The following is a 23,849-nucleotide window of genomic DNA, read 5'->3' as shown; positions in this document are numbered from 1 at the left end:
GCCAACGTCATGTCGTTGTTACGTTTTCCCAAAAGTAACATTCTTAGACCAACGTGTCGCTACGCGCATACAGTCACCGCTCGTCGACTACCAACAAGAAGATTGCTTTGGGGCGCTGCTGGAGCTACGTTGACCGTGTCACTCGCCTTCGCATTGCGCCAACATACCATCCTTCTTGATGCTAATGTCGTACCCCCAATCGGAACGGCTACGGAGGATCCAGAATTCATAGGTGAGTCGCTCTGCCTTATGAAAAACAACTGCCTGAACGCTCTACGTAGTCGATCCAGCAACTGGCATCCAGTTTCCCAAAGTGATCAAGGTTGCTTCCAAAGTTCCGCTGCCTATGCTTTCCTTAGTAGGAGTGGGGGTCAGAACTGTCTCTTTCCTGCGTATCCAAGTGTACTCGGTCGGTTTCTACGCAGACTTGAACAACCCGAAACTGAAAGTGAGTGTTCTGATGTGAATATCACGATATTCAAATGTGTTGAAGGTAAGGTTTGTAGCTCGAACCAACAATGACACCCGATGAAAAAATACGGGAGATTGTCAACACCTGCGCCTGTGAAATACGAATTGGTGCGATAAATTTCTCATATCGTATCGGACGTATTTATTGACCCCGCGTTCTAGTCCCTACCAGAAATACTTCATACTCACATCTACGAGATGCTTTCATACGTGCAATTACTGCTCGGCTAAGGGATGGCCGCAACAATGGTGATACAACTGAAGAAGAAGCCGCCTTGGCTGCCTCCCCCATCCGCAAACTCAAAACTTTATTCCCAAACACTACTCTCACAAAACATTCACCGCTAGATATATTTCTTTATCCTCCCACCCCTGGGAATGCTCGGGCCTTGACATTCCGTGATCTTGGATCCATTGAGAGTGATTGGGTAGCCAGAGAGTTTGTTTTACATTATTTCCAGGGTGATGGGCTTAGTCCACCTGTGAGTTTGTGATTCTCTGTTATATGCTCGCAAAATGCTGAACTAGTTGGCAGCTTAAGAAGATGGTAGTAGAATCTATCGAGTCACTTCAGAAATAATGAAAGTGCTAATTTTGATATCACCTGGGTCGTTTTACAAAACGGAGCAAAAGCTGAATTGTTTCTAATCTGAGCAAGTCAATGAACAACTAAGATTGTCCATTGACAATAACCCAGGTGACCTTGGGGTGACCGACGTTCATCCATTGCATTATATAGGCCATCAGCCTGCTTATCTCCAATTTCCCAACCACCATGACCCAGAAGTACAAGTATCTCTCCCGTTAGTTGGCCTCGGTAGTGTTGAGGATTGTTGAGTCAAATTGCTAACATTTTCATAGCTGAACAGGTAGACCATTTCCTCGAGCATGGCTTCATTGTCATCCAAAATGGATTCACCGAAGAGAGAGCCGCAGACTGGATTAAGACGATTTGGATACGACTCAACCTTGATCCTAATGATAAATCGACCTGGGATCGAGAGAGAATACATATGCCGTGGCATCGCAGGGAAAAGGTGGCCACATTTGCGCCCAAGGTGAGCTGAATAGGTTTCAGGATAGCATTGACTTCATGCTTGAGTCATTACCTATTGCCAGGTTTGGGATGCAATGCAAGATCTCCTAGGAGGCGCAGAGCGAATTAACGAGGAAGATAGTCGTTGGGGTGACAGCTTCATTGTGAACTTTGGTAACGAAACTTTGGAAAATGCGACTGACCATATTCATCCTCGGAATTTGGACAATTGGCACGTCGACGGTGACTTTTTCGTGGGTCATCCTCTCTCTGTTCTTATCCTATCGGCAGCTCCACCTACTTGCCACATTTTAGGTTCATTACCTTGATTCTCCCGAGCAAGCATTGCTCGTCATACCGATTTTTTCGAACATCAAAACTGGAGGAGGAGGAACGTTCATTGCCCCAGAAGGTATCCAAATGATCGCCCGCTACCTGGCTTCCCATCCAGAGGGTGTGATGCCGACTGGACTCTCATTTACTCCTTCTACGACGATTTATACTGATTTCAAGAACGATCCTGGGTATTGGTCGCACTTGAAAGAAGTACAGAATTGTTCACAGTTTGTGGAAATGGTTGGGCAGGTTGGAGATGTTGTATTGTTGCATCCGTTGATGCTTCATTCGGCGTCGAAAAATTATCTCCGTCAGCCACGCATTATCACCAATCCTCCAGTTTCGTTGAAGGAGCCATTCAACTTCGCGCGGGAGCATGAAGAGGAGTATAGCCTGGTTGAAAGGAAGACTCTTAAGGCCCTCGGTGTGGACAAACTTGACTTTCACATCACAACTGAACGTCGGAGAATGACACCTAAGAGGCTTGGAGTTCAAGAGAAGCTTTTGGAGGAGGAGAAGCAACGATTGAGGGATCATGAATTGTGACGTGGTTTATAGTAGTAACTATGTACACAACAGATTGCGCCATTCTACACGTGTTCTTCGACGCGTTTATCACGGCGAAGCCGTTGATGAAATGAAACAAAGTTAAATTCAATACAATCGCGTCTTAGGGGTCCTTTGTGTTCAGTCCTATAATGGAAAGACCTTTACAATTTATGAACGCGCGTATCTATGGCCCGCAACTCATAGAAGTCAGGCCAAAGGTGGCTTCAAGCTTAACTTGTACAATGGATGAACTTGACGCGTATGTTTACCATCACGTGCATGCCATGATTAGTATAAAGCCCGACCACTTCCATTTCCGCCCCTTGTTTAACATCCATCACCATCTCAAGCAAACTTGTCTGGACGACCTCAAGGCATCCTCTCTATTTCACCCTTATCACTTTATCATCAATGGCGCGTACCAAGCAGACTGCCCGTAAATCTACCGGAGGTGAGAGGATTTTTTGAGTTCCTTTGCTCAACTCGCCAACTCATTATCGCTCAGGTAAAGCCCCTCGTAAGCAACTCGCTGTCAAATCCGCGAGGAAGACCGCCTCGGTATGTGTGTGGACTATCTAGTCGCGTCCCATTTTCTGATTGGCCGGCGAAAATTACTAATCTAACACTATTCCACAGAATACCGCTGGTGGAGTCAAGAAACCCCATCGCTTCAGGCCTGGAACCGTCGCTCTTCGTGAAATCAGACGTTACCAGAAATCGACAGAGTTGCTTATCCGCAAGCTTCCTTTCCAACGCCTTGTTCGTGAAATAGCTCAGGACTTTAAGGTGTGTATACTCGTTGGTCGCTGTTTATCCTTATGTTCATTGTCCTGTTCGTCTCCAGACCGATTTACGATTCCAATCCTCGGCTGTAATGGCGCTCCAAGAAGCCGCTGAAGCTTACCTCGTATCGCTCTTCGAAGACACCAATCTCGCCGCCATTCACGCTAAGCGTGTCACTATCCAGCCCAACGATCTTGCTTTGGCTCGCCGACTGAGGGGAGAGAGGAACTAAACGCGTTCATGTTGTATTCTGGTGTACTCTACAGACGCGACTCTTCATCATTTGTATTGTTATTTCTATAGTTGCATGTAAAATATTCACTTCGTTGAGTGTACCTCATCTACATAGACTACATATGTAAGAAGTAACATCGTTGTTCAAAGTTCACATTATGGCGGAATCAAAGATGAGAATTCAGTATAGGCGCTAGCAGGCGCTTAGATTTTTGCACGTGGAAATGTGAACTGGAAGTTGAAGCTGTTACTCTTTGGGATACCGACATGACCTCGTTGTTCTGTCGCTCGCATTCGCGTTGTCTTTCGTTATCGCGCCTCACTAAACCCCGAACATCGACACTCCGCCTATTAAGAAGATATGCAACGCACAAAGATCCTCTTCATCCCTCACAATTGTCCCAGTCTCTCGATACCAAGTATCAGTTAAGGCCGGACCAGAAAGTTGGGCCTTTTCAAATGGGGATGAACGAATCACCTTTTGCTACCCCAAAGCCCACGAAGTGGGCTGACTTGAGTGCTGGAGGAAAAAGTACGCCCCCACAACTTTGAATACGAGTTTCAATTCTGATTTCTCATTTCGTAGTCAAACGTACGACCGCTAGAACTACCAACTTGATTGTGATTGTCTTTGGAGCAGGACTAACCGCTGTCCTGCTATACGCCGTAACAAGCGAGCTTTTTTCCAAGAATTCTCCTACAGTGTTATATGGTGAATCTTGTGAAAAGATTAAAACTTCCCCACAGGTCCGATGTCTTTCATCAAGTACATGGATATTCTGATGCTATTATCAGGTAGCAAGATATTTGCGCGGCCCATTATCCTTCCATATGACCCCACCCTCGGCTGAACGTCCCCGTGGTCGACAACACCAAGTAGCATCCCAGATATTCCTGGATTCTAATGGACGCGAACGCATGGCTATCAGTTTCTTCGTGCAAGGAAGTTCACGCCAGTCGGAAGACTCATACTACGATGTTGCCACCAATTGGATATCCGAAACAGTGAAGCATCTCCCAGAGCTGACTCTAGACGATGCCATACAGGGGAGTAAGGATCGTTCAGTTAACGCATGGGAGAAATTTGTACAGTCGTTCAAATACCTTATTGGTGCACCAACACCGCGCCCTTCAGCGCCAGAATCATCATCTTCAAGTAACGAACCAGTGCCCAAACCATCAGAAGCGGAAAGCAGGACACAGAAATGGACCGGGATATTCTCGTCGCTGAGAAAGACTCGAAGTGAAAGTCCATTGGAAACGGTTCGGTCATCAGAAAACATCGGCACGGTTTATACGGATGGAGAAGTCCATGCTGAATTCGTACGAGTGCGTGTTTTATGTATCCATTGTCCTACCTTGATACTCATCATATATCTGTAGAATGACGACGGCTACTTCGTCTGTCGGTACATCTTCATTGATCTTCCCAGTACGTTTCTGCATTCTCCATCCACAAATCTTCCAAATCATAACCCCTCTCTAGACTCGCGTTCACGGAACCCATTACGGATATTTGTGGAACGGACAACGGGTGTGAGGGAGAATGAGCCTGTGTTACGAAGATACAGTTGAAATACCTATGAGTATAGAAGTATTTCATTCTGACTACCTTCATACCCAACTCGCACGAACAATCTATTTACTGATGATTTGATTGTATTATGAGAGGCAAGTACAATAATTTGAATGTTGAATGTCCGCTGTGTGCAAATGATAACGCGTCACTGGTCTCCGAAAAGCTTCTGGACACGCTTGAGTACTGAGTCCTTTGATGGGTCTGTTGGAGAGTAAAATTTGAGCAACGACGGAAAAGTAAATTCGTACCGTATGGATGATCTTTCGATGGTATTTCGAGTAGTGCGGGGAAAGCTTGCTGGTACTTGTCAACTGTAGGTCGTATCTTCTCTGCAATCTTATAGTAGAATATAGCAAGGATGTGTGAGAGCTAATGACGCCGAATACGAGATCTTGTGTCATACGTGTTGGTTGATTAGCAAAATCGCAATATCCTTCCGCTCCGTAAACTCCTGAAATGCAGCCTCTAACTGCGAAACTTGTGTTTCTGACAAGAAAAGATGTCAATAAGCTATCGCGAGGGTAGGTAGCTTGGTTCTGTACTCGAGTCCACCACTAGAAAGTTCTTTTTCTGCTGTTCATTGACGTGCCCGATACCAGCTAATAATAAACCGGTGATGGAATCCTGGAAGGAATGCGATTAGTTGGGAAGCTTGCAGCATTGAAGTAGGGCGCACCTCATCACCAATGACTGCCAGCAATTGCCTGTCCTTGAAAGATGAACTCGAGCTCATTAATGATTGGAGAGTGAGTGTTCGACGTTTACGGGGTTGTTTGGCGGAGTTTGCACGCTTTATCACTCATCGACATCATTCACTCATCCTCACGAAGTGCTTCAAGTTCAAATAATGGAAATATTCAATCGCATACCGGCGATTTCAGAAGACGCGCTCCAATACACGATTTATCCGCCGTCAGAACTCGCAGACTATACCTCTGCCACTACTCTTGCTGCCTCTATCCAAACATACACAGAAAGCCTTCTTCCATCCAACTTTCTATGGCATCGCGACGTCTTCGAAGTAAAAGTCGTGTCTGATCCTGATGCAGAGACCAAAACGTACATTCTCGAGGGTCGTATGAGAGTTGGAGATTGTGTAGACGATGAATGGTGTACTGTGTGGTTGTTGAAGGAGATTAGCGCGAGGTGGAATGTCGCAATCAGGTGTGTTGATAATTTCCTGCACGTCCCTCAAAATCTTAAATTTTCTTTACATCTAGTGTGTCCGATTCGGATGGGGATTTTCTCCTCATTGAAGCAGCAGAGGTTCTGCCCAGATGGGTAAAGCCGACGAACTCTGAAAATAGGGTACGAGCATCACGTCTGCTGGCAAATCCTCGGTCATTCACCGTACTTACATAGGTCTGGATTTACAGCTTTCGCCTTCATCTCATTGATATCTCACACGTCTCCCCACCGTCGAGAAAACCCCGGCGGAGACATGAAAACTCAGGTAGGAACGACGAGGAAGACGAGTATATGGCAGAGGAACTGGAAGATTACATCGCGACTGAAGATGCGTTAAAGTTGATCAGAGATCCAGATATCGACACTTTTGCTCCTTCTGTAGTGGAACGAAGTATATGGAATCGGATTTCCGAGTGAGTCTCCATCCGTCGACATGCTTCATTTTCAGGATTAACCTAACTGGCAAGGTATCCTGCTGCTGCGCGACAGCATGTACACGTTACAAAGGCATACATACCTTTGGATGTTGCTAAAGCTTTGTCTGTCAACCAATCTCTCGTTCAAAAAGCTGTCGAAGCATTCTACACTCGAGACGGAGTTCAAATACGCGTATAGTGCACTTTCAAATACCCATGTGTACGCAGATCTAACAGGGCGCGTATAGGCTGCTCATCGCATGTCGCGTTTTCCACCTCATACCTTTGTACTCGCATCTGTCAATATGACTAGGACCGCATATGCTCAATTAGTGGGGCAAAAATTTTATCCTCCCAAAATATTTGGTCGGTGGAATGAAAGGGAAGATACCCGAGAATGGAAATGGCGGGACGTTGGTATGAAAATAGTTCGTTTTCAGCTTACTTCTCCTTATATCCCTTAATTTAATCTCATTCCAGGCAGTCGGTTTTGAAATACTTTACCAAGAAAATAAAGGACGTAGTGAAATCAACACTTCAGCTGAGGGGCTCCGTGCAGCTGTAAGAGGTTGCTTGTAAACTTATCCCTTCGTCTCCTCACTTTCTTACTAGGACGAAGCAAGGAAAGACGCCTTACAACAGAATCCTGAATACAATAATTATATTGATAACCTATCGACTACTGGCTACTTTAAAGGAGAAATGCAAGGTTCACAGCTCTGGAATCAATTAGAAACCAAAGCAGCGCAGATTTTTGTGAGTAGTAGAAAAGAGGAGTGAGTCAAAGATAAGGATAATTTGTTCAGTCTACTCACATCCTATGTAGCTCCTCAGCTCGCCCATCTTTCACGAATTTGGTCAATTCGGCAATCTCTCAAGCTTCGGACGACTTCACACCTCCGAACGTGGATGAAGATCCCGATGATTGGCTAAATATTGACTCTCAAAATTTTGAAGACATGCTACAGCGGGCATCTGGGGCCAGCGATGAAACCAAGCCATCTGACGCGATGGACGTCGATCAAAAGTTTATGGAACGTACGACGACGACTCAAACTTCTCAAGTACGCAATCTGGCTTCTAAGGTTGAAGAATTTATCGAAGGAGAGGGTGATGTGGAAGGTGCAATGTTTGCCGAGTAAGCCAATTTCACCCTTTCCGAAGGCTCATCGGCTCAATCACATAAATAACCCAAGTGAAATATTCTCCGACGAGGATGATGAGGATTCAGATAACGAGGAAGTCGTCCGAGATGACCCTGAAGCACGTCAGTCTGCCATGGATAATCTCGTTCCCAAGCTCGACCCTTCGGAATACGGGAAAATGCCGGCTTCGTTCCACAGCAATTCCCAGAGAATTGGACCATCAAGTGTCGAAAAAGACACTGTCAAAAACGACTTGAAGGAATCACAGAGTAGCCCAGGAACCAATCGGCTAACCAGAGAGCCTATTCTCTCGAGGAACACGTATGATGGTGTGGATTCCGATGACGAGACAGATGAAGAGGACGCAGATGAAGACTCGGAATCTGAAGAAGATAAGCCCCAAATAGTTGGTGACATCGAAGTTGACATGGGAGAGGAGGAGGACGAATTTTTGGAGTTTTCACGGCAAGCTCTGGGAATATCAGATACTCAATGGAAGGAGATTCTGGAAGAAAGAAAAACCCGTGGAGGTACGTTGTGGATTCTTGTATCCGAATCCAACTCCACATATCTTTTCTCTTAGCATTTGTTCCCAATATCGTCTCTCCGTCATTCAAATTGCCCACAGTCGAAAAACCCCCAGCTCATAAAAGTGCAGATGGTGCTCCTGGTTCTGGTCCGAACCCTGATCTTGATTCATTCGAAGCTGTTATGAAGGCCATGGAAGATGAACTGCAGCGTTCAGGCTCTTCATTATCATCCAAGTCTCCCTCAAAAAAGTCCTCAAACACCCAAGCTCCAGGAAAGGGGAAAAGCAACGATAAAGGAAAGGGCAAAGCAGTGACATTTGCAAATGATAGCAGCGACGAAGACGTGGACATCGAAGCCGCGATGGAAGCTGAATTGAAAGCTACTCTGGAACGAGGAGATGATGTGGATGAGGATGGCTTGGGGACTACTGATATAGACTACAACCTCATCAAAAACTTTTTAGAGAGTCTAAAGAGTCAAGGAGGGCTGTCGGGTCCAGTCGGTAATCTTGCTGGTCGACTACAACCTGGTTGGCATTTACCCAAGGACGTATGAGGCGCATATGTATATGCCTGAACACAGTGGCCAATCGTACAATAAATTACATATGTATCATAATATATGTACACACCAAATAACATCGGTGTCCTGAAAGTCATTAACTCTGCTTCCTCCGATCATCCTGCGCTTACCCATTTGAACGCGTTATCAAAATGATTCATGCAGTTCTCATTTGTCAGTCTCTTGATTGAACACGAATGTTTCCTGAGCTGAAGCCCCCTCTGTGCAGTCAACACATCGGGTATTCCTCGTTTGACCAAGTTCTATACTCCGGTCCACCTTTCGGTGCAAACACTAGTTCAAAAGATATTTTCTCTCGTCTATTCGCGACCTGCTGGTCTTTGCAATTTTCTGGATGCTCCAGAGTTGGAGCCATATCTAGCTCAGAACGAAGAAGGAGAACGATGGCGTGTTGTATATCGGAGTTATGCCACGCTCTATTTCGTGTTCGTGATTGACGGAGCAGAGAGCGAGCTGGGTATTTTGGACTTGATCCAGGTATGTGGTATCCTCTCAAAATGCAATATTTACTGATAATACACCGGATCGGTTCAGGTGTTCGTGGAATCTCTTGACCGGGCATTTGAGAACGTTTGCGAATTGGATCTGGTATTTCATTTTGACGAAGTAAGGATGAAAAATCCTCAACCCGGGCCAAATTAACCTTAAACTGTCTCCATAGGTACATCATATCCTCGCTGAAATAATACAAGGCGGATTAGTCCTCGAAACAAACGTGGACGAAATCGATGATTCTGGTATGTTGTAAACACATTTCATTTGTTATCGCATGGTCCAATACACATTCTCACAGTACAATTGGCTGCAAAACTGAGAAGGGAGTCGTATGCTTCGTCAAACCCATTAGCATTAGGTGGTGGTTTGGCCCCTCGAGGATCAAACCTGCAGACACCTCTTGGATGGCTAACGGGTAAACTCACGGGTGTTGGAGCACGATAAGATCCGAGGCTTTTGATAGTCTTATTCTTAGAGGAACATCATCGCATCGCTCGTTGCTGTGGTTTTCTCGGGATTCCTTGCGCAGTTATTCTATAGTTACTACTCACAAAATGATTGTATCCAAGCCTGTGGGTTGGCCGAAATCCCCAATTAGACTTCTGCGTTGATGATTGGATAGGATATTGCTACAGGACATACAAGTTAAGCATTTTCAGAAGCCATGACCATAGTACCTGTAGACACGATAAGCAGGGTATAGGAAGAAAGGAAACGAATCAACGATATACGTTTTCTTTTCTTCTTACCACCGCCAGGAGCAGCTTTTGGTGGTGGTTCCTGGTGTATTGGTTTTGGGGTTGCCACTCGAGACACTACAGGTGCAGGCGTCGCAGACATCCGACTGGCTGAGGATGCGGCTGGATCTGGTAGTACGCTTTCTACCGTAGGCGCTAAAGCTAAGGACGCTAACGAAGCCGAAGAATGTGCTGCGGTAGCATGCATTGCGTTCATGAGCAGGGTATTGTTTTGGGGCCTCTTGGGAACACCCAAAGATGCGGTAGCGTCTTGTTTTGTTGGAGCCTCTGACATACCACCGACCTCATTGGTGGACGTGTCTTCTTGCTTTTTGCCTGCGTCTTCAGCTAAAGACGGGTCCACTATAGGCCAGACAAACCCGGTCCGAGGTGTATAGTCAGGTCTATGAGTACGCAAAGAATCCAAGGTAGATTGGATAGAGTACAGCGAAGTGAGCTAGACACAACGATCAGTTGAAGCGAGTCGATTATCTGGAGAACACATACCAAGCGATTAGAAAGGACAGTATACAAATCCGGCGATTGGTATATTCGATTGTTCATTACGAAGAATGCTGCCAAGGGCTTGACTATCTGGACAGAATCTAGAGTGAGAATTATGCTCGAAATTTATTCAGCTCCTAAACCGACCCTCTTCTGGGGATAATCGTTCGCGTTTGTGTATGATGAAAAAGAACGGTGGCTGGGCGTGTACAACTGCGAATTCGACACCGGTGAATCGTCTAAGCGGTTAAAGTTTGTGACCGCAATCCACTGATATGTACATTTTCACAAACTTACTTGAGCTCTTCAGCTTCATTCGCAACAGAAGTGCCGGTGTGCATTGTTTGCATGCGCAAGACTTGATTATTGCTTTGCTTATCATAGAACATAGAGGTTGTGAAATATTCGAAGACATTTTCGCTGGTGAGTGGTCCATTCGCCTGATGGCAGATAAGATTGGCATAGTTTACTTGAGTCGGTATTACCTGAATCCATTCGTGCCAAATGAAAAATCTATGGCTATAGTCGTCTGGAGGATGAAGGTCGCTAACTTCCATGGCAGATTTTCAACAACACACCGTCGTCTCAAAAAGGAATGAGATAATAGCGTCCCACGTGCTCTTGTTCCTTCTCACCGCGGTCCTAGCATATAATCCATGTATCCATGTTCTTGGCTTGAGAAAATGTTTGTACCAAAACACTGTGTCTCTCCACTCTCCTGGTTCCCGACTAACGTTCATCATGGCCTCTTACTTCCCTTGATCATCCCTCAACCCTCCTTTTTTTCCTAATGCCAACCCTACAGCCCACTCCTGTGAGATCTGGCCCCGTTACCCTCAGAACCATTCTCAAATCTGTGCTGCACCATGTAAAGAGACATGTCGGCATTGGAATAGTGTGCTCTGTGGCCTATTTTGATCCGTGCGCGCCAGATGCCTCCCTAGAATAGATCTAATGTTACTTACTATTAATTTTATAGAGGAAACTGGAGGTGACTTTACCTCCTTCTCACCTGCACGCTGCACCTGACTCCTATTAGTGTTGATCTCCAGGCCGGAGCTAACTTTGGCTACAGACCGATGCTGTTCGTGCTCCTTCTTTCCGGATTGGGCGCGATGGTATTACAAGTAAGTAACAACTGAATCTTATGTCGACCTGACTTTAAGTACATTCATTCTTAGACCTTGGCATGCAAACTAGGATGCGTAACAGGAATAGGTGAGATCTGAGTTCAGTGCAACTGCTGTGTAGGATTCATCTGTCCTCAAAAGATTTGGCTTCTCATTGTCGGCTGCTCCTTCATGACCATCCAACGCATCCTCGGTTAGTGCGACGTATGGTCATGTATCCTCTATATATATGCGCGGAAATTGCCATTATTTCAACAGACTTGGCAGAGGTTATCGGATCTGCGATTGGCATTTGCCTGATTTTCCCGAGGCTTCCTCTATGGGCGGGAGTTATCCTAACTGCCCTGGATGTCCTTGTCTTTCTTCTTTTCTCGGATCCGTCTAGAGGACAAGGCAAGCCAGTTAGAGTATTCGAATTAATAATAATGACATTGGTGAGTCATCATCGCGAACATTCCGGAGGCTCGATCAATTATTGTACTGCCAGGTCTTTGCTGTCTTTGCCTGTTTTATTGTTTTACTACTTCGAGTTCATCCACGGTGGACCGATGTTTTTTTAGGATATATCCCGGACGAAAAGCTGTTCCAAAGCCACCCAAACGCTCTATATGCCGGTATGGATATTGAGGTTTTTCTAAGGTGAACTGAACTCACAAGAGTGTAGCCGTTGGTATCCTTGGAGCAACTATAATGCCTCATGCGCTCTTCTTGGGATCTTTTCTTGCTACTCAAGATCGCGAGGCTTTTCACAAACCGACACCTGCGAACCTTCCTGAACCCTCGAATCGGAAGAAGCTCAAAAGAAATACGAAGACATATTTCATGGATCTTTTTCGTATAACTCCAGCAGAGCGGGCTGCCGCTGCAAAGGACTATAGGTCCAGATACGGCGTTCGAGAAAACAATTCGCTCTCGTTTGTCAAACAACATCTTAATCATATAGTCATCGACGTATGCTCCAGCATCTTGGTCTTTGCTGTTCCCATCAACTCCGCGTGAGTGGAAATCATTCGATAGTCGGGTTTCACTAACGTCAGAGTCGGGACCAGTATCCTCATTCTCTCCGCCACAGTCTTTTTCGATAAATTAACATCCAAGGACATGGCAGGAGTGACTATCGGGCTCTTTGACGCTCATGCTCTTATACATGCACGTATCGGCTCAGGTATCCTTCACTGTTTGTACGCACTGCATTCTTGTTCAAAGCAATTTTTATAGGGTCAGCTTTCCTGTTTGCACTGGCACTTGTAGTCGCAGGGCAATCGTCTAGTATCACTGCAACACTTGCAGGGCAAGTGGTTGGAGAAGGGTTCATCGAATGGAGAGTCTCAGTAGGCTTTCCTCATCTTGCTTGGCTTTGACCCCAGACCTGATTAAACATTTTAGCCATTCCTACGACGACTTCTAACACGTTCAATCAGCCTTATTCCATCAGTGGTAGTGGCTGTCGCTGTCGGGCGCAACGGCATTGACAATCTACTCATCATTTCACAGGTTCTTTTGTCTGTGGCGCTCCCTTTCGTCGCATTCCCTTTGATATACCTAACGTCTTCAAAGGTGGTGATGAGAGTTCAAAAACCTCCGTCGCCCCCATCAGCTGTAGAGACGTTCGATTTTGAGAGCACATCTGTTCACGCAATTGAAACTGCTGCGGATAGTTCGGAACCCTCTCTCCGTGGTAGCATCCAGGAAGTGGACGTTGAAGAGTCAATAAATTCATCACGCAATTCTAATGGAACGCCGACACATAAATCCGAAATTGAAGAGATTTCTGACGCTATCTCTATCGATAATATAGAATACATCGACTACAGCAACAGTCGACTCATGTCTGCGTTGGCGTACTTGATATGGGCTGTGATCTTGATCACAAATGTATATACTATGGTCGCTCTCGGACTAGGTGATACGTGAGTTGTGACTCCAAAACAGACTGTAGGAACTTTTTGTGGATGGTATGTACTGTAAAATTCAAGTTAAAGGTATTTATTCCGCCTCGTTGCTCCTAAGAATACAAATACCCAACCAGAACTTGTTTCTCGATCATTTCATCGCTACCAATACACAATGTATAGGTGAGTTCCGCTTTGTATGATCGAGGGCATGCAAATGGCGAGTTCCCTCTCGAGAATTCACCCATGCAAGGAAGCCAGGCTACAGCAGGGCTCGAGGGATCAGCGCACTATCAGCGCTCAAAACTTCAGTGTTACTTCAGTGTTTGAGGTTAATCTTCCTTTTGACAGACAGGACGAATGGTGTGACCGGTTGTGAATTGAAGAATCCAGGATAATGACAATGGACGCCACTTGTGTGGATACGGATCTCAAGTTTCTGACTAACTCAAGTCTGCCAGTTCAAAGTTGTGCATCAGGAATCCCAGTTGATTCACTCGAGTCGCAAGCTCATTGAATTGAACAAAAAAAGTTGACCAACCACGGATAACGATTATTATCCGTGTTGCTCCTGATCAAGCCGATGGTGTTCTGTTTTTACTAATGAATCTATTTTAACTCTATGCAGACGAATATTTCGTTCTTGTTATTTATGAATACAGTGACGACAATATAAAGATTTAACTAAAAGAAAACAGGCAAACCAGTGCGGAGGACACGCAAACTACGACCCTGTACATAGGAAAACGACGAACGCATAAACGATAAGTCAAAAGATTCAGCTCGAGATCGCGATCGTCGCTGGGCCCAGAAAGAACTAGGTAGAACAAAACTACTAGTCGCCTACCAATAGACTCCAGGGCGGTACGATACGTGATACAACGAAAGACAAAAGATGTTCGGCGTGCCAATGCCCGTTAGGTATACGTGTAACATACATAACGACATCGAGCAAATTGCACATGGGGGAGCCGGAAAACATATTGCAGAACGGGCTTGCCAAACGAGCGTGAGTCTTCAGCCATGAAGCTAGAAAAAAGTACTGGCGAGTGAGAAGACCAGAGACTGTGATTTATTCATAACATACGTACGCGAAGAAAAGACTGAATTCTGTGAGATGGGCGAAAGTTACTTGACTTTGTCTCCACAATCGCAAGTGATCCGACTACCAACGGAACTCTTTCCACAGCTATCGCACCAGTTACGTCCGCCTTTGTCCACTCCAATCGACTTCTTCGACGTCGCAGAATGGGCAGAGGAACAAACAGATTCATCGCGATGGATGCTGATTAAATGGCGACCAAGATCATGCTTACGGCTGAAAGATCGCCCACACGCGCGGTGTGGGCAGACATGGGGCTTCAGCCTGTTAGGATCATGGGTGGCCATGTGGGTCTTCAGGTTGTAAGCTCGAGCAAAAGCTACAAATGAAAAATGTCAGCATCAACAAAAAAAGACAGTCGAAATTGACATACCGCGAGGACATACGTTGCATTTGTATTTTTTGCGAGGGTCCCCTTTATACTCTTCTTCTGAAGGAATCAGAGGTATTGAAGGGACGACTGGCAGCGGAGAGGGGCCATTTTGAGGAGACACTGCAACACCATAATTGGCCAACTGGTTATAATAATCATTGGACATTGAACTACGAGCAGGGCCGTAGTCAGAGAAGCTGCTTCGAGGAACGTAAGGCTTTGAAGCAACCTGGGCGCGGTTAGGAGGACTTCGAGGAGGCGTAGGAGGCAAAGTGGTATTGAATACAGTGGTTGGATCAACACTGTCTATTCCATTAAGAACCTGCGCTTGCGCAAGAGCCTGAGCGGTCGCATAGGGATCTACAGCTATGCGCTGGAAGTCCATTTCGAAGTCGAGAGGGAAGGAATAATGGGAGCTGGAGTGGGGAGAATAGCTGTATACTGACTCCGAGTGTGCAGACAGTGAGTCGTAGGCGGATTCGGATGATACTGTCAACGTCGATGGTGGACCACAAGTAGGGGTGTCAGAGCGTAGAAACTGGAAAGCGTCATTCTCTACGGTTAAGAGTTCGAGGTTAATGTCCTCTAGCCCAGCGAGGGCATCAAGATCGGTATCGAATTCATCAGGCAGGGGAGCTAGCGGGTCCGCAGAAGCGTGGTACGAGAAGTCAAAAGCCTGGTGGTACTGCTGCTGTTGTTGGCGTTTATACAAGTCATATTGGTTTGGTGCAACATTGTAAGTGGCATGTTCTGTGGACATGATGAGGTAGTTGACAGATGAGCCGATTGGTATAAGTTTGGGCGATTTGTTGGAGCTAAAACCTGTTAGAGGGGGGATCTGACGAAAGCTGTTACCAACTTAGTGGGCACTGGGGGTGAGCTTTTTAGTTTCCGCAGTTGATTCACACGGTAAGACCTGATCAAAGTGATATATATGTTTCTTGATTTCACGGCCGCCGACTGACCGACTCGTCGCACACTCGGCAACGCATGAAAAGGTAAGATTACCTATGCGATTCAAAAACTCAAAATCCAAATTATAAATAGCCCACCGCGAGGGTCGAACTCGCAGCCTTCAGATCAAGACTACCCGCCTTAAAAGTCTGACGCTCTATCCGATTGAGCTAGGCGGGCGTAATAAAGCAATTATAGCGGCTCATCCTTTCAAGATTCAACGCAGAGGATCCGGAGAGATTGATAGATATTTTCTTAACCTTTCTGGAATGGAAAGTGTAATGGTGAGCCATAGTCAAAATACCAGCATCATTCGTTGCTGTAAAATACGAGTCCTGTATCACAACATGTTAGAAGCAGACTACGACTACGAGAGACTACGATACACCAGCAATAAACATTATAAACTTTTCCATTGGAAAGATACGTGTTTGTTGGCGAAGACTGAGTTGGTGAATCCTTGGATCTCCGGTGGATTATGTGGCTTTATGTACTTACATAGTACCTCAACGCCGCTCAGGCGGTGTAGTGAGGGCTAGCGCCGGCCCGATGATTTGCCAGTTTAAGCTTACTGGGTAGAGGCCTTGGATGTGTTTGACTCAGATGGCTATGATGCAGTGTAAGATTATTATAGATAATTTGTATGGTCTGTACCGTAAAGCACATTAAATATCTCCTGGAACTTGTAGATACCGGAGAAACACCATCAGCGCGACTGATTTTAGTGTATTTCGAAAGTTAACGCGTAGGCGCCCGCTTCGTCAGCGCACGGAATTGTTGCGGCTGCCCATACTCCGAGTCATATTATCAACGCGCACTCACTGTTGTTCAATACGTTCAATATCCAGATAAATTCGCTGGCCGAATTTGCTACATATCTGCTTGTATGCGTCTTTTCTGTTATCATACAAGTGCACGACGTCCTGATATTGCTTGAAGGCTGGCATTGCTTGCTTTGTTTTATTGTTCTTATGTTCATGCCCCTCTCAACGCTATATCCGGCACGTCCATCCTTTGCAGTCCTTCTACTTCTTCTCCTCTCGGTTGGTTTCGAGGTCATGGTTATGGCTACGCCCGTCGCAGTCCGCAATGCCATAGCAAGCCCATCGCAGCTGGAACGGCGTATTGCCAGTAGTGGTTTTTTTTGATCAACGCACCGTGTCTTGAAACATCTATCCAGTCTGTCGTGATGCTCATTTATACGTGAAGGTCGCCCGGGACGTTGGATGAGCATCCATACAAGGTACATGATCAACATAATTGGAAGTTCGATATAGTACGACACGAAATAAACGGGCGTAAACTTGGGAATAACCGAAGACCATCCTTGAACTGGAGAGGTGAATGGCTGCCACTGAGTCATTCGTAACCAAGAAAAGAAGACAGGACGCATTGATGATAATCGCACCCACTGTAATGACCTGAACAAGCTAGAAATGCATCATTCAAGCAGCGGACTTTCAATAAAACTAACATACCACGAATGGCGGTCCCCAAGGCCAAGTCCATCTCGAACGAAATTTGAGCTCATCTAACGAACGGCGCTGTACCAACCATGCTTTGCGAAACCGCCAGCTTGCAAGTCCAATGGATCACCAAGCAATCTGCAAAATTTTCGACTCTGCTCATGCTCAGTATCCTCGTATTCTATCATTCCATTTCCGAAAATCGAGTATGACTTGGCCGCGAGATGTTGCCTCCTCAAGCAAGCAAGCTAAGGATGATGAGTAAAAGATGTTCCATTCAAATACTATCTTTCAGATGGTCTGAGATAGAATCAGTCCTTAGTATGGACTTGTAAAGGTGCGTGCTACGAAACGAACCTGTCCACTACATCTTTTCCAGAAGGTGCAGCTGAAGAGGCTGGTTGATGAGGAGATAAGAATAGTAGATGTTGCACCCCGTAAATAAAACTTCTATTGCTTATGAAGCCACGATTGGCTTCCACTGCATAATCCTATGCTATTCTACATTTTTTTACAGTTACAACTACACAAGTGAAGGACCAACAAAATCGAAAGCATTCCAGAAAATGTCACACTCCCACCCTAATGAACAGAAAAAATCAGTCATTGGCTCGTAACGAGGATGATCAACGCACCTATGAACAACCTTCTTCTGATTTGAAAATCGGATGATTTCTCTCTTCTCCATAATGAACAGGGTTCTCTCAAGAGCATGACTCGAGCACCCCTGCTGTGTCACAAACTCTTTTACAAGGCTTTGATAACTTGTACTCCACCCCACGGGCAAGCGTCTTCTCATCTCCTTTTCAATCCGAACCATCTCCTCGTTCAACTCTCCACGGGACATACCATCCGCTGAACCAGCAGATACAGCATCCATAGTGGAGAATTTGAACAGTCGGATGGCCTCTTCGACGTGATGGTTTTGAACTACGGGTGAGAGTGTCATCTTTGCTAGAGACTCGGATATCCGAATGATTGCTTCCAGTTGACTGGCGGTACGTACAATAACGTCAGGAAGAGGATAATCATGAAAGGTGGGACCACTGACCGCACGGTGATAGGGATAGAACTTCTTTCGTCGTTGTCTTGCTCGACTTGTTGAACCTGTTTTCGAAGACTCACAAAGTGGCTACTAAGCATTTCCTGCGCATCAGGAGATAGCCTAGGTGCACATTTGCTGATATTGGATGAGCTCATGCTCGCGCAACAGGAAAATCATCTACCTTTTGCAATAAGCAATATAACGCTTCATTTTTTCCAGGGGAATTTCATCCGCTCCCGCTTCAATCGACTCACCAGTGGGTCGATTCATGTGAATATTCATAACGTGTCTTGCGATAATCTGAGTAGGGCGTCAGTCAACTGTGGTCTATGAGGTAAAGAAAGACTGGACCTTATCACGAGTCTCATCGTGCTCGTCTCGGACGATGAAAATCATGTCGAAACGCGATAAAATGGTTGTTTGAAAATCAATATTCTACGAGTGAAATTAGTGAAATTGAATTCAGAAAAGTACATTTTACAAAAACAAACCTCGCCTGGACTTCGTCCTTCATCGTATCGCCCGAACACAGGATTGGCGGCAGCTAAAACACTAGTACGCGAGTTTAACACGGTAGTGATTCCAGCTTTTGCAATGGAGATGGTTTGCTGCTCCATTGCTTCGTGAATGGCTACTCGGTCTTCGTCTCGCATTTTGTCAAACTCGTCAATGCACACGACACCAGTGTCAGCTAAGACCATGGCGCCGCCTTCCAAATAAAATTCACGCTGGAATGATCCTTGAGCTAAGAAAATGGGCAGAAATACAGGCAGACGCACCGACGCCGAATCTCGTTGAACAGAAGCCGTCAAACCAGCCGCACTGGAACCTTTCCCAGAAGTGTAAACCGCAATTGGCGCAACCTTTTCGACGAACTTGAGCAGCTGACTTTTCGCCGTACCAGGGTCACCTAGCAGTAAGACGTTGATGTCGCCTCGCAGTCTCATACCGTCAGGTAGTACTTTTTTTGAGCCACCGAACAACAGACAAGCAATGGCCTTTTTGATATCTAAAGACTGTCTTGAGTGTCTCCTTTCGGAATGCGACGGAGGGTAACACTAACCAAGACTACCATAAATACTAGGTCCAACGCTCTTTGCAAAGCGCTCATAGAAGCCAGAACTACGAGCCATTTCACCGAACTCTTCCTCCTCTTCGGAACTAAATTGCACGCCGAATGGATTGGAGCCAGCCGACCCTCCGCTGCCAGGTGAAGAAAGTTCTAAGTGAACTACTCGTAGATAAGCTCTGTGTGTTGCTGCGCTGTCCATTTTCTGGTCTACGAATCAATGACTTGCACATTGGACATTTCATTCAAATCACGTACATTCTTGGATTGAAATGTAGAGTAGATTCCTGTAGCAATAATTCTCGAACCTGGCACCACCTTCCCAGTCAGATGTCTGTCCGCAGAAAGTAACATATGTCGGGGAAGTTCTCCAACCGGGACCATATCTGGAGCTTCCTGCAGTTTCAGTGTTTGCTGGTCGGCGAATGTCGATCGAGTGTGGATTATTTGGTACGGGTCTAAAGGACAATCTTTCTTGTCGCCATTTGGAGGAGAAGGCCCTTCACAAATACGAGGAAGCCCTCTATCAGATCCACTGCCCATACCACCCAAGCCTCCTTGAGGGAATATAGTTTTGGGGTGGTGACAATTCCGACATTCGAGATGAAGTTCTGTCGCGCGTGAAGACAAGGTGGATGCAGATATGACAATGCCCGGTACCCGAACGAGTTTGTTCATAGTGTCGGCCGTTAGATCGCGGAATTGTAGAAGGTTCAGGCTAGATTTGAGGGTGATTTGGACTTTGGGAATCGCTTCTTTGGCGGCCTCTGTGAGTCTCTCAGAGGCACCGGATCTGGGGAAAAGGATTGAACGAGCAAGTCGCGCGGCGGCGTTTTCGAACTGAGATCTTATGAGAGAAGATTTCAATCGCTTGACGCGTTAGTAAACGTACCAAAGGCAGTACATCGGCTGGTCTATCTTGGATCGCGTGTGCCAGTTCGTCGTTGTAAAGACTAACGTGTCGAAGATCCACTTCTAGTAGGTGTTGCTTCAAAAGAAGATTCGCTCTAAGCTTGTCTCTGTTTAGATTGGATCAGTCAGTAGTTTTACGCGTATTAAAGTTCATATTCCGCACCTGTATATAAATTCTCCACCAACTCGGTATTGCTGAAGAAATTCTAAAAGCAGTTTTTCTGCCGCTGCGGGGGTATCCGGAGATGTTGCTGGAGCGGTATCAAGCACAGAGACGGAGTAGATGTTGTCATTTTCGAACATCCTGAAAATGTGTGAATGATAATGAAGATGGCAGACGGGAAATTTGGAATAAAATGATTTGCATGTGATGCCAGAATGCCTATTGAGGGCAGGCGGATTGGCGGACTTGTATTTCTTCGAAATTCAAATGATAAACATGACTGTAGCACTGGCCGCGTTCCAATTACGACCAGATTCTTTTGATAAAATCAATTGCTGTAGAGCCATTTGGGTTTCGCGTTATTCATTGCATTTCAGCACGAGTTGAACTCAGGCTCTATCTCACTCCGTGACTCCATCGACATTTTCATAAACCCGGCGGAATGTGGAATTGGTGAATCGCACGATTGCGGGGCCTCAACTCAATGATGATCTTCGACATCTTGTAGCATTTTGTTTCGGGGTTGCTTTCACGCATATGCGCCACAATCATCGCGGTGCAAGGGACAGACATTTGTTTTTATCCTATTGGGTTTGAATATTCACGTCGTTGACTTGAGTGTGGACCTTCTGTGTGTGTTGTGTACGTATAATAAATCGGGACCTTAGCAAACTTGGAGGATCCGAATCACAATGTCATTGTAATCGACTGAGTTACACTCGTGCATACAATGCGGCCGCTGTTTGAACAACTCCTTCAAGTTTTTCATTCAGAGGTTTAACTGATCATGAACCAGCAGGGAGGCTGCCCTGGCCTGCCTGAACAACACTCAGTAATGGGGATACATGATATGATGATATGGTCATAGCTTGGTGTCAGTGAAGGACCAAGCACTCTCGGAGAATGAATCAGGAAACTATGATCAAAACTCAGATTTCATTTGTAAAACCTGTATTATTGTCCAGGAGCAGCCAAAGCACCTCTCCAGCCAGTACCATTGCAATGGAAAACATACAGGTTTTGCAGATGTTCTCGGGCGAAGAGTGGTTCCCGGTCTAGTATGATCTTTGCTAACGAACTTTTCAGTGCGTACAGGCCATAATCGATAATCGTTCTTACAATGCTTTCGCTAGACCTAATTTATAAGTTTCAGAAAGTGACACTGGAAGGGTCGAATATTATGTCACGTGAAATCAATCTCTTCAATCGACGTCCACGATGAGCGCAATGGATACTGATCATGAAGAACTATCCGTCGTTTTATCTTCGACGACAACTTCCGGTCTCTCGATTGCACTGTAACCTCTTAGTTTAGACCTCTCTAACCTCAGCGTCGCTCACGACTTCGATAGACATCCACTTCCTATCCTCAATATCTCCGAACATTTTATTAGACTGAAACTTGAAAAGCAGACACACTTGCCATTTAGTACGTTTACTGCAAGCTATATTGAACTATTCCCAATGTCGTACTAGCTCTTGGCGCGCTTTTGGGGACCCAGAATGGACGAGAAGTCGAGATTGTGAATACTTTTGAATTGGCTTTGGAAGATGATGGGGAGGCGATCGACCACTCTTTCTTGGTGAATAGACGGGATCAGTGTGTGTGTGTATCCAGAAAGGAGTGAAGCCTCAACTTACCTTGGCTACGCAGATAAACAAGTCTTTCCGTCCCTGGAATTCATTGGTTGGTATACAGTGGCACCAATTCCCACTTCACGCCACATTGAGCTACATTCACAAGTATCTATCACATAACTATTTTCCCTGACCCCAAGGTACTGACTAGACCATCTAGTTCACCGGCTATTGCTCCACGCCACTTTTACTCATTTTACAACCAACTGCTAACCTCATTGGCAGCGTCGATGGAACCAGCCAAAATCTTCCCTTCAAAGCCTACGAACAGACAATAGAAATTAAAGATCGCACATCACGATCGGTTTTTGTCGAGGCTTCCTACACGGTTGAAACTGGAGAAGCAGAGCGCATCGCTGTTGATTGGACTGCCAAAGGTGGAGGAAGTGGGACAAGTTGTGCGTGTCGTTTGTCTTGGCTCCTGTCATGTGTGCCTGTGTACCCAGACTCACCTGGTCCTTCAGTGGAATCACACCTTCAGACGCAACGCGCTGCTGTCAAAATGCTACATGACAGAATATTGGTACTCATCCAATATGTGACCAGTGTCATTGCGGGTACGCTCATGATCAAGGCTGATCTTCGTACTTACTCATCATGAACAGCTGAGGCTCCTACCGATCACGGCATACTTCGCGCTATCTCAGCCTTGCTCGCATCTTTGCCTGCCAGTGAAAATAAAACATTCCGGGAAGAATTCAACACTGTGCGTGCCTTCGTAAATCAAATGCTAACTGTTTAGATCGTTCTTCCAGGAATCGGAAGACGTCCAGCTGACGGCTCTCCTTGCTTCGCTGACCAAATCTACCAGTATTTTGAATGATGTACGTGAAAATCTTGAATTCCGCCAATTGCAATTTCATTAATCCGAATCTAATTATTTCAGCTGGTGGATAAACACAGCTTGCTCACAACAAGTAGGGAAGACAGATTCGGTGCAGGAGGAGGCGCAGCTCGCCGTACAAGGCTTCAAATGGGCAGTGCTCGAATAGGAGATTGGCACTGATTCTGCCACCATTTCATACATATTGTTCTATATCCCTTTTTGACCTTGCAATATACATAATCTGTTGGCGATGTACATCGAAATTGAAATTCAACCGCCCATCGAGGAACGGAAAACTTGCTTTTGATTCTGCTTCTAGTAATAATAACAACGAATTTACAGTATAGATATATTATACATTTACATGGTATCAGTGCTTCAGCACTTGAGTATGTATATACGGGGTGAGTACAGATGACACGCAGCCGATAGATAGATAGAATATGTGCAAATCGGGGCGATGAGTAGAGAAGCGGCATTCGCGGTCGGTGCCCGTCATCAACATGTTAACCTTCCCCTTCCAAAATAAGTTATGGGAAAAGATGACCGGCGTAATAGTACATATGTACAGTGCATGCTAAACGGGGACTGAGAGGGACTGGGGTGAATTTGAGGTGGTAGCATATTGGAATCACTTGGTGAGCGTCATCTCTTCGGCGATGGTCAGATGAATTGTTTTTTGAAATTTTACTC

General features: G+C 45.6%; 11 protein-coding genes and 1 non-coding gene across 12 annotated transcripts; 6 read left to right on the top strand and 6 right to left on the bottom strand.

Annotated features, from left to right (window-relative positions):
• Positions 1-9: 9 nt before the first annotated feature.
• Positions 10-2,389, top strand: C8R40DRAFT_1065448 (chalcone-flavanone isomerase-domain-containing protein; the record flags this gene model as incomplete). The annotated part of the gene is made up of 8 exons (XM_046225669.1): positions 10-232; positions 282-448; positions 507-579; positions 634-953; positions 1,211-1,274; positions 1,333-1,529; positions 1,591-1,761; positions 1,823-2,389. The coding sequence occupies 8 exons, from the start codon at positions 10-12 to the stop codon at positions 2,387-2,389; spliced, it is 1,782 nt and encodes a 593-aa protein (XP_046091478.1).
• Positions 2,390-3,676: 1,287 nt separating this feature from the next.
• On the top strand, positions 3,677-4,792 carry C8R40DRAFT_1032967 (TIM21-domain-containing protein; the record flags this gene model as incomplete). Its single annotated transcript, XM_046223301.1, has 3 exons — positions 3,677-3,941; positions 3,996-4,156; positions 4,205-4,792. 3 exons carry the CDS (start codon positions 3,677-3,679, stop codon positions 4,790-4,792), a joined length of 1,014 nt encoding a protein of 337 aa, XP_046091477.1.
• A 341-nt stretch (positions 4,793-5,133) lies between these two features.
• On the bottom strand, positions 5,134-5,721 carry C8R40DRAFT_1033236 (ATPase, V1 complex, subunit F; the record flags this gene model as incomplete). The annotated part of the gene is made up of 5 exons (XM_046223330.1): positions 5,134-5,189; positions 5,237-5,324; positions 5,392-5,474; positions 5,531-5,612; positions 5,665-5,721. The coding sequence occupies 5 exons, from the start codon at positions 5,719-5,721 to the stop codon at positions 5,134-5,136; spliced, it is 366 nt and encodes a 121-aa protein (XP_046091476.1).
• A 63-nt stretch (positions 5,722-5,784) lies between these two features.
• C8R40DRAFT_1079952 (SGT1 protein-domain-containing protein) lies at positions 5,785-8,900 on the top strand. The gene is made up of 10 exons (XM_046227068.1): positions 5,785-6,152; positions 6,209-6,296; positions 6,351-6,589; positions 6,644-6,785; positions 6,841-7,020; positions 7,073-7,153; positions 7,205-7,368; positions 7,419-7,730; positions 7,789-8,267; positions 8,321-8,900. Exons 1-10 carry the CDS (start codon positions 5,836-5,838, stop codon positions 8,821-8,823), a joined length of 2,505 nt encoding a protein of 834 aa, XP_046091475.1. The 5' UTR covers positions 5,785-5,835; the 3' UTR covers positions 8,824-8,900.
• Positions 8,901-8,981: 81 nt separating this feature from the next.
• C8R40DRAFT_1157956 (clathrin adaptor complex small chain-domain-containing protein) lies at positions 8,982-9,789 on the top strand (the record flags this gene model as incomplete). The annotated part of the gene is made up of 5 exons (XM_046229686.1): positions 8,982-9,003; positions 9,059-9,327; positions 9,385-9,438; positions 9,512-9,587; positions 9,644-9,789. The coding sequence occupies 5 exons, from the start codon at positions 8,982-8,984 to the stop codon at positions 9,787-9,789; spliced, it is 567 nt and encodes a 188-aa protein (XP_046091474.1).
• A 201-nt stretch (positions 9,790-9,990) lies between these two features.
• Positions 9,991-11,143, bottom strand: C8R40DRAFT_1165349 (MED6 mediator sub complex component-domain-containing protein; the record flags this gene model as incomplete). Its single annotated transcript, XM_046230676.1, has 4 exons — positions 9,991-10,539; positions 10,590-10,687; positions 10,734-10,825; positions 10,884-11,143. The coding sequence occupies 4 exons, from the start codon at positions 11,141-11,143 to the stop codon at positions 9,991-9,993; spliced, it is 999 nt and encodes a 332-aa protein (XP_046091473.1).
• A 233-nt stretch (positions 11,144-11,376) lies between these two features.
• C8R40DRAFT_1033141 (natural resistance-associated macrophage protein) lies at positions 11,377-13,630 on the top strand (the record flags this gene model as incomplete). Its single annotated transcript, XM_046223320.1, has 10 exons — positions 11,377-11,507; positions 11,566-11,577; positions 11,626-11,713; positions 11,768-11,804; positions 11,858-12,150; positions 12,204-12,330; positions 12,381-12,711; positions 12,766-12,881; positions 12,935-13,047; positions 13,103-13,630. 10 exons carry the CDS (start codon positions 11,377-11,379, stop codon positions 13,628-13,630), a joined length of 1,776 nt encoding a protein of 591 aa, XP_046091472.1.
• Positions 13,631-14,736: 1,106 nt separating this feature from the next.
• On the bottom strand, positions 14,737-15,843 carry C8R40DRAFT_1033818 (uncharacterized protein; the record flags this gene model as incomplete). Its single annotated transcript, XM_046223372.1, has 2 exons — positions 14,737-15,029; positions 15,084-15,843. The coding sequence occupies 2 exons, from the start codon at positions 15,841-15,843 to the stop codon at positions 14,737-14,739; spliced, it is 1,053 nt and encodes a 350-aa protein (XP_046091471.1).
• A 285-nt stretch (positions 15,844-16,128) lies between these two features.
• C8R40DRAFT_t27 lies at positions 16,129-16,217 on the bottom strand. The gene has a single exon. It is a non-coding gene; the product is annotated as a tRNA-Lys (tRNA).
• Positions 16,218-16,807: 590 nt separating this feature from the next.
• C8R40DRAFT_1079937 (uncharacterized protein) lies at positions 16,808-17,536 on the bottom strand. Its single transcript, XM_046227067.1, has 2 exons — positions 16,977-17,536; positions 16,808-16,921 (listed from the first exon to the last, which is right to left on the bottom strand). Exons 1-2 carry the CDS (start codon positions 17,428-17,430, stop codon positions 16,908-16,910), a joined length of 468 nt encoding a protein of 155 aa, XP_046091470.1. The 5' UTR covers positions 17,431-17,536; the 3' UTR covers positions 16,808-16,907.
• A 314-nt stretch (positions 17,537-17,850) lies between these two features.
• Positions 17,851-20,961, bottom strand: C8R40DRAFT_1270011 (MCM2/3/5 family-domain-containing protein). The gene is made up of 11 exons (XM_046234031.1): positions 20,693-20,961; positions 20,510-20,636; positions 19,876-20,457; positions 19,612-19,822; positions 19,328-19,557; positions 19,040-19,276; positions 18,900-18,983; positions 18,730-18,848; positions 18,555-18,683; positions 18,139-18,495; positions 17,851-18,085 (listed from the first exon to the last, which is right to left on the bottom strand). The coding sequence occupies exons 1-11, from the start codon at positions 20,830-20,832 to the stop codon at positions 18,073-18,075; spliced, it is 2,229 nt and encodes a 742-aa protein (XP_046091469.1). The 5' UTR covers positions 20,833-20,961; the 3' UTR covers positions 17,851-18,072.
• A 914-nt stretch (positions 20,962-21,875) lies between these two features.
• On the top strand, positions 21,876-23,432 carry C8R40DRAFT_1079933 (COP9 signalosome subunit 6). The gene is made up of 9 exons (XM_046227066.1): positions 21,876-21,990; positions 22,045-22,121; positions 22,169-22,294; positions 22,347-22,435; positions 22,491-22,728; positions 22,795-22,887; positions 22,936-23,036; positions 23,086-23,154; positions 23,217-23,432. The coding sequence occupies exons 1-9, from the start codon at positions 21,911-21,913 to the stop codon at positions 23,334-23,336; spliced, it is 993 nt and encodes a 330-aa protein (XP_046091468.1). The 5' UTR covers positions 21,876-21,910; the 3' UTR covers positions 23,337-23,432.
• Positions 23,433-23,849: the final 417 nt, after the last annotated feature.

The sequence above is a fragment of the Lentinula edodes genome (assembly GCF_021015755.1).
Source record: "Lentinula edodes strain Le(Bin) 0899 ss11 chromosome Unknown C8R40scaffold_2, whole genome shotgun sequence".
Taxonomy (NCBI): Eukaryota; Fungi; Basidiomycota; class Agaricomycetes; order Agaricales; family Omphalotaceae; genus Lentinula; species Lentinula edodes.
This window is presented reverse-complemented; position numbering and strand designations above follow the sequence as displayed.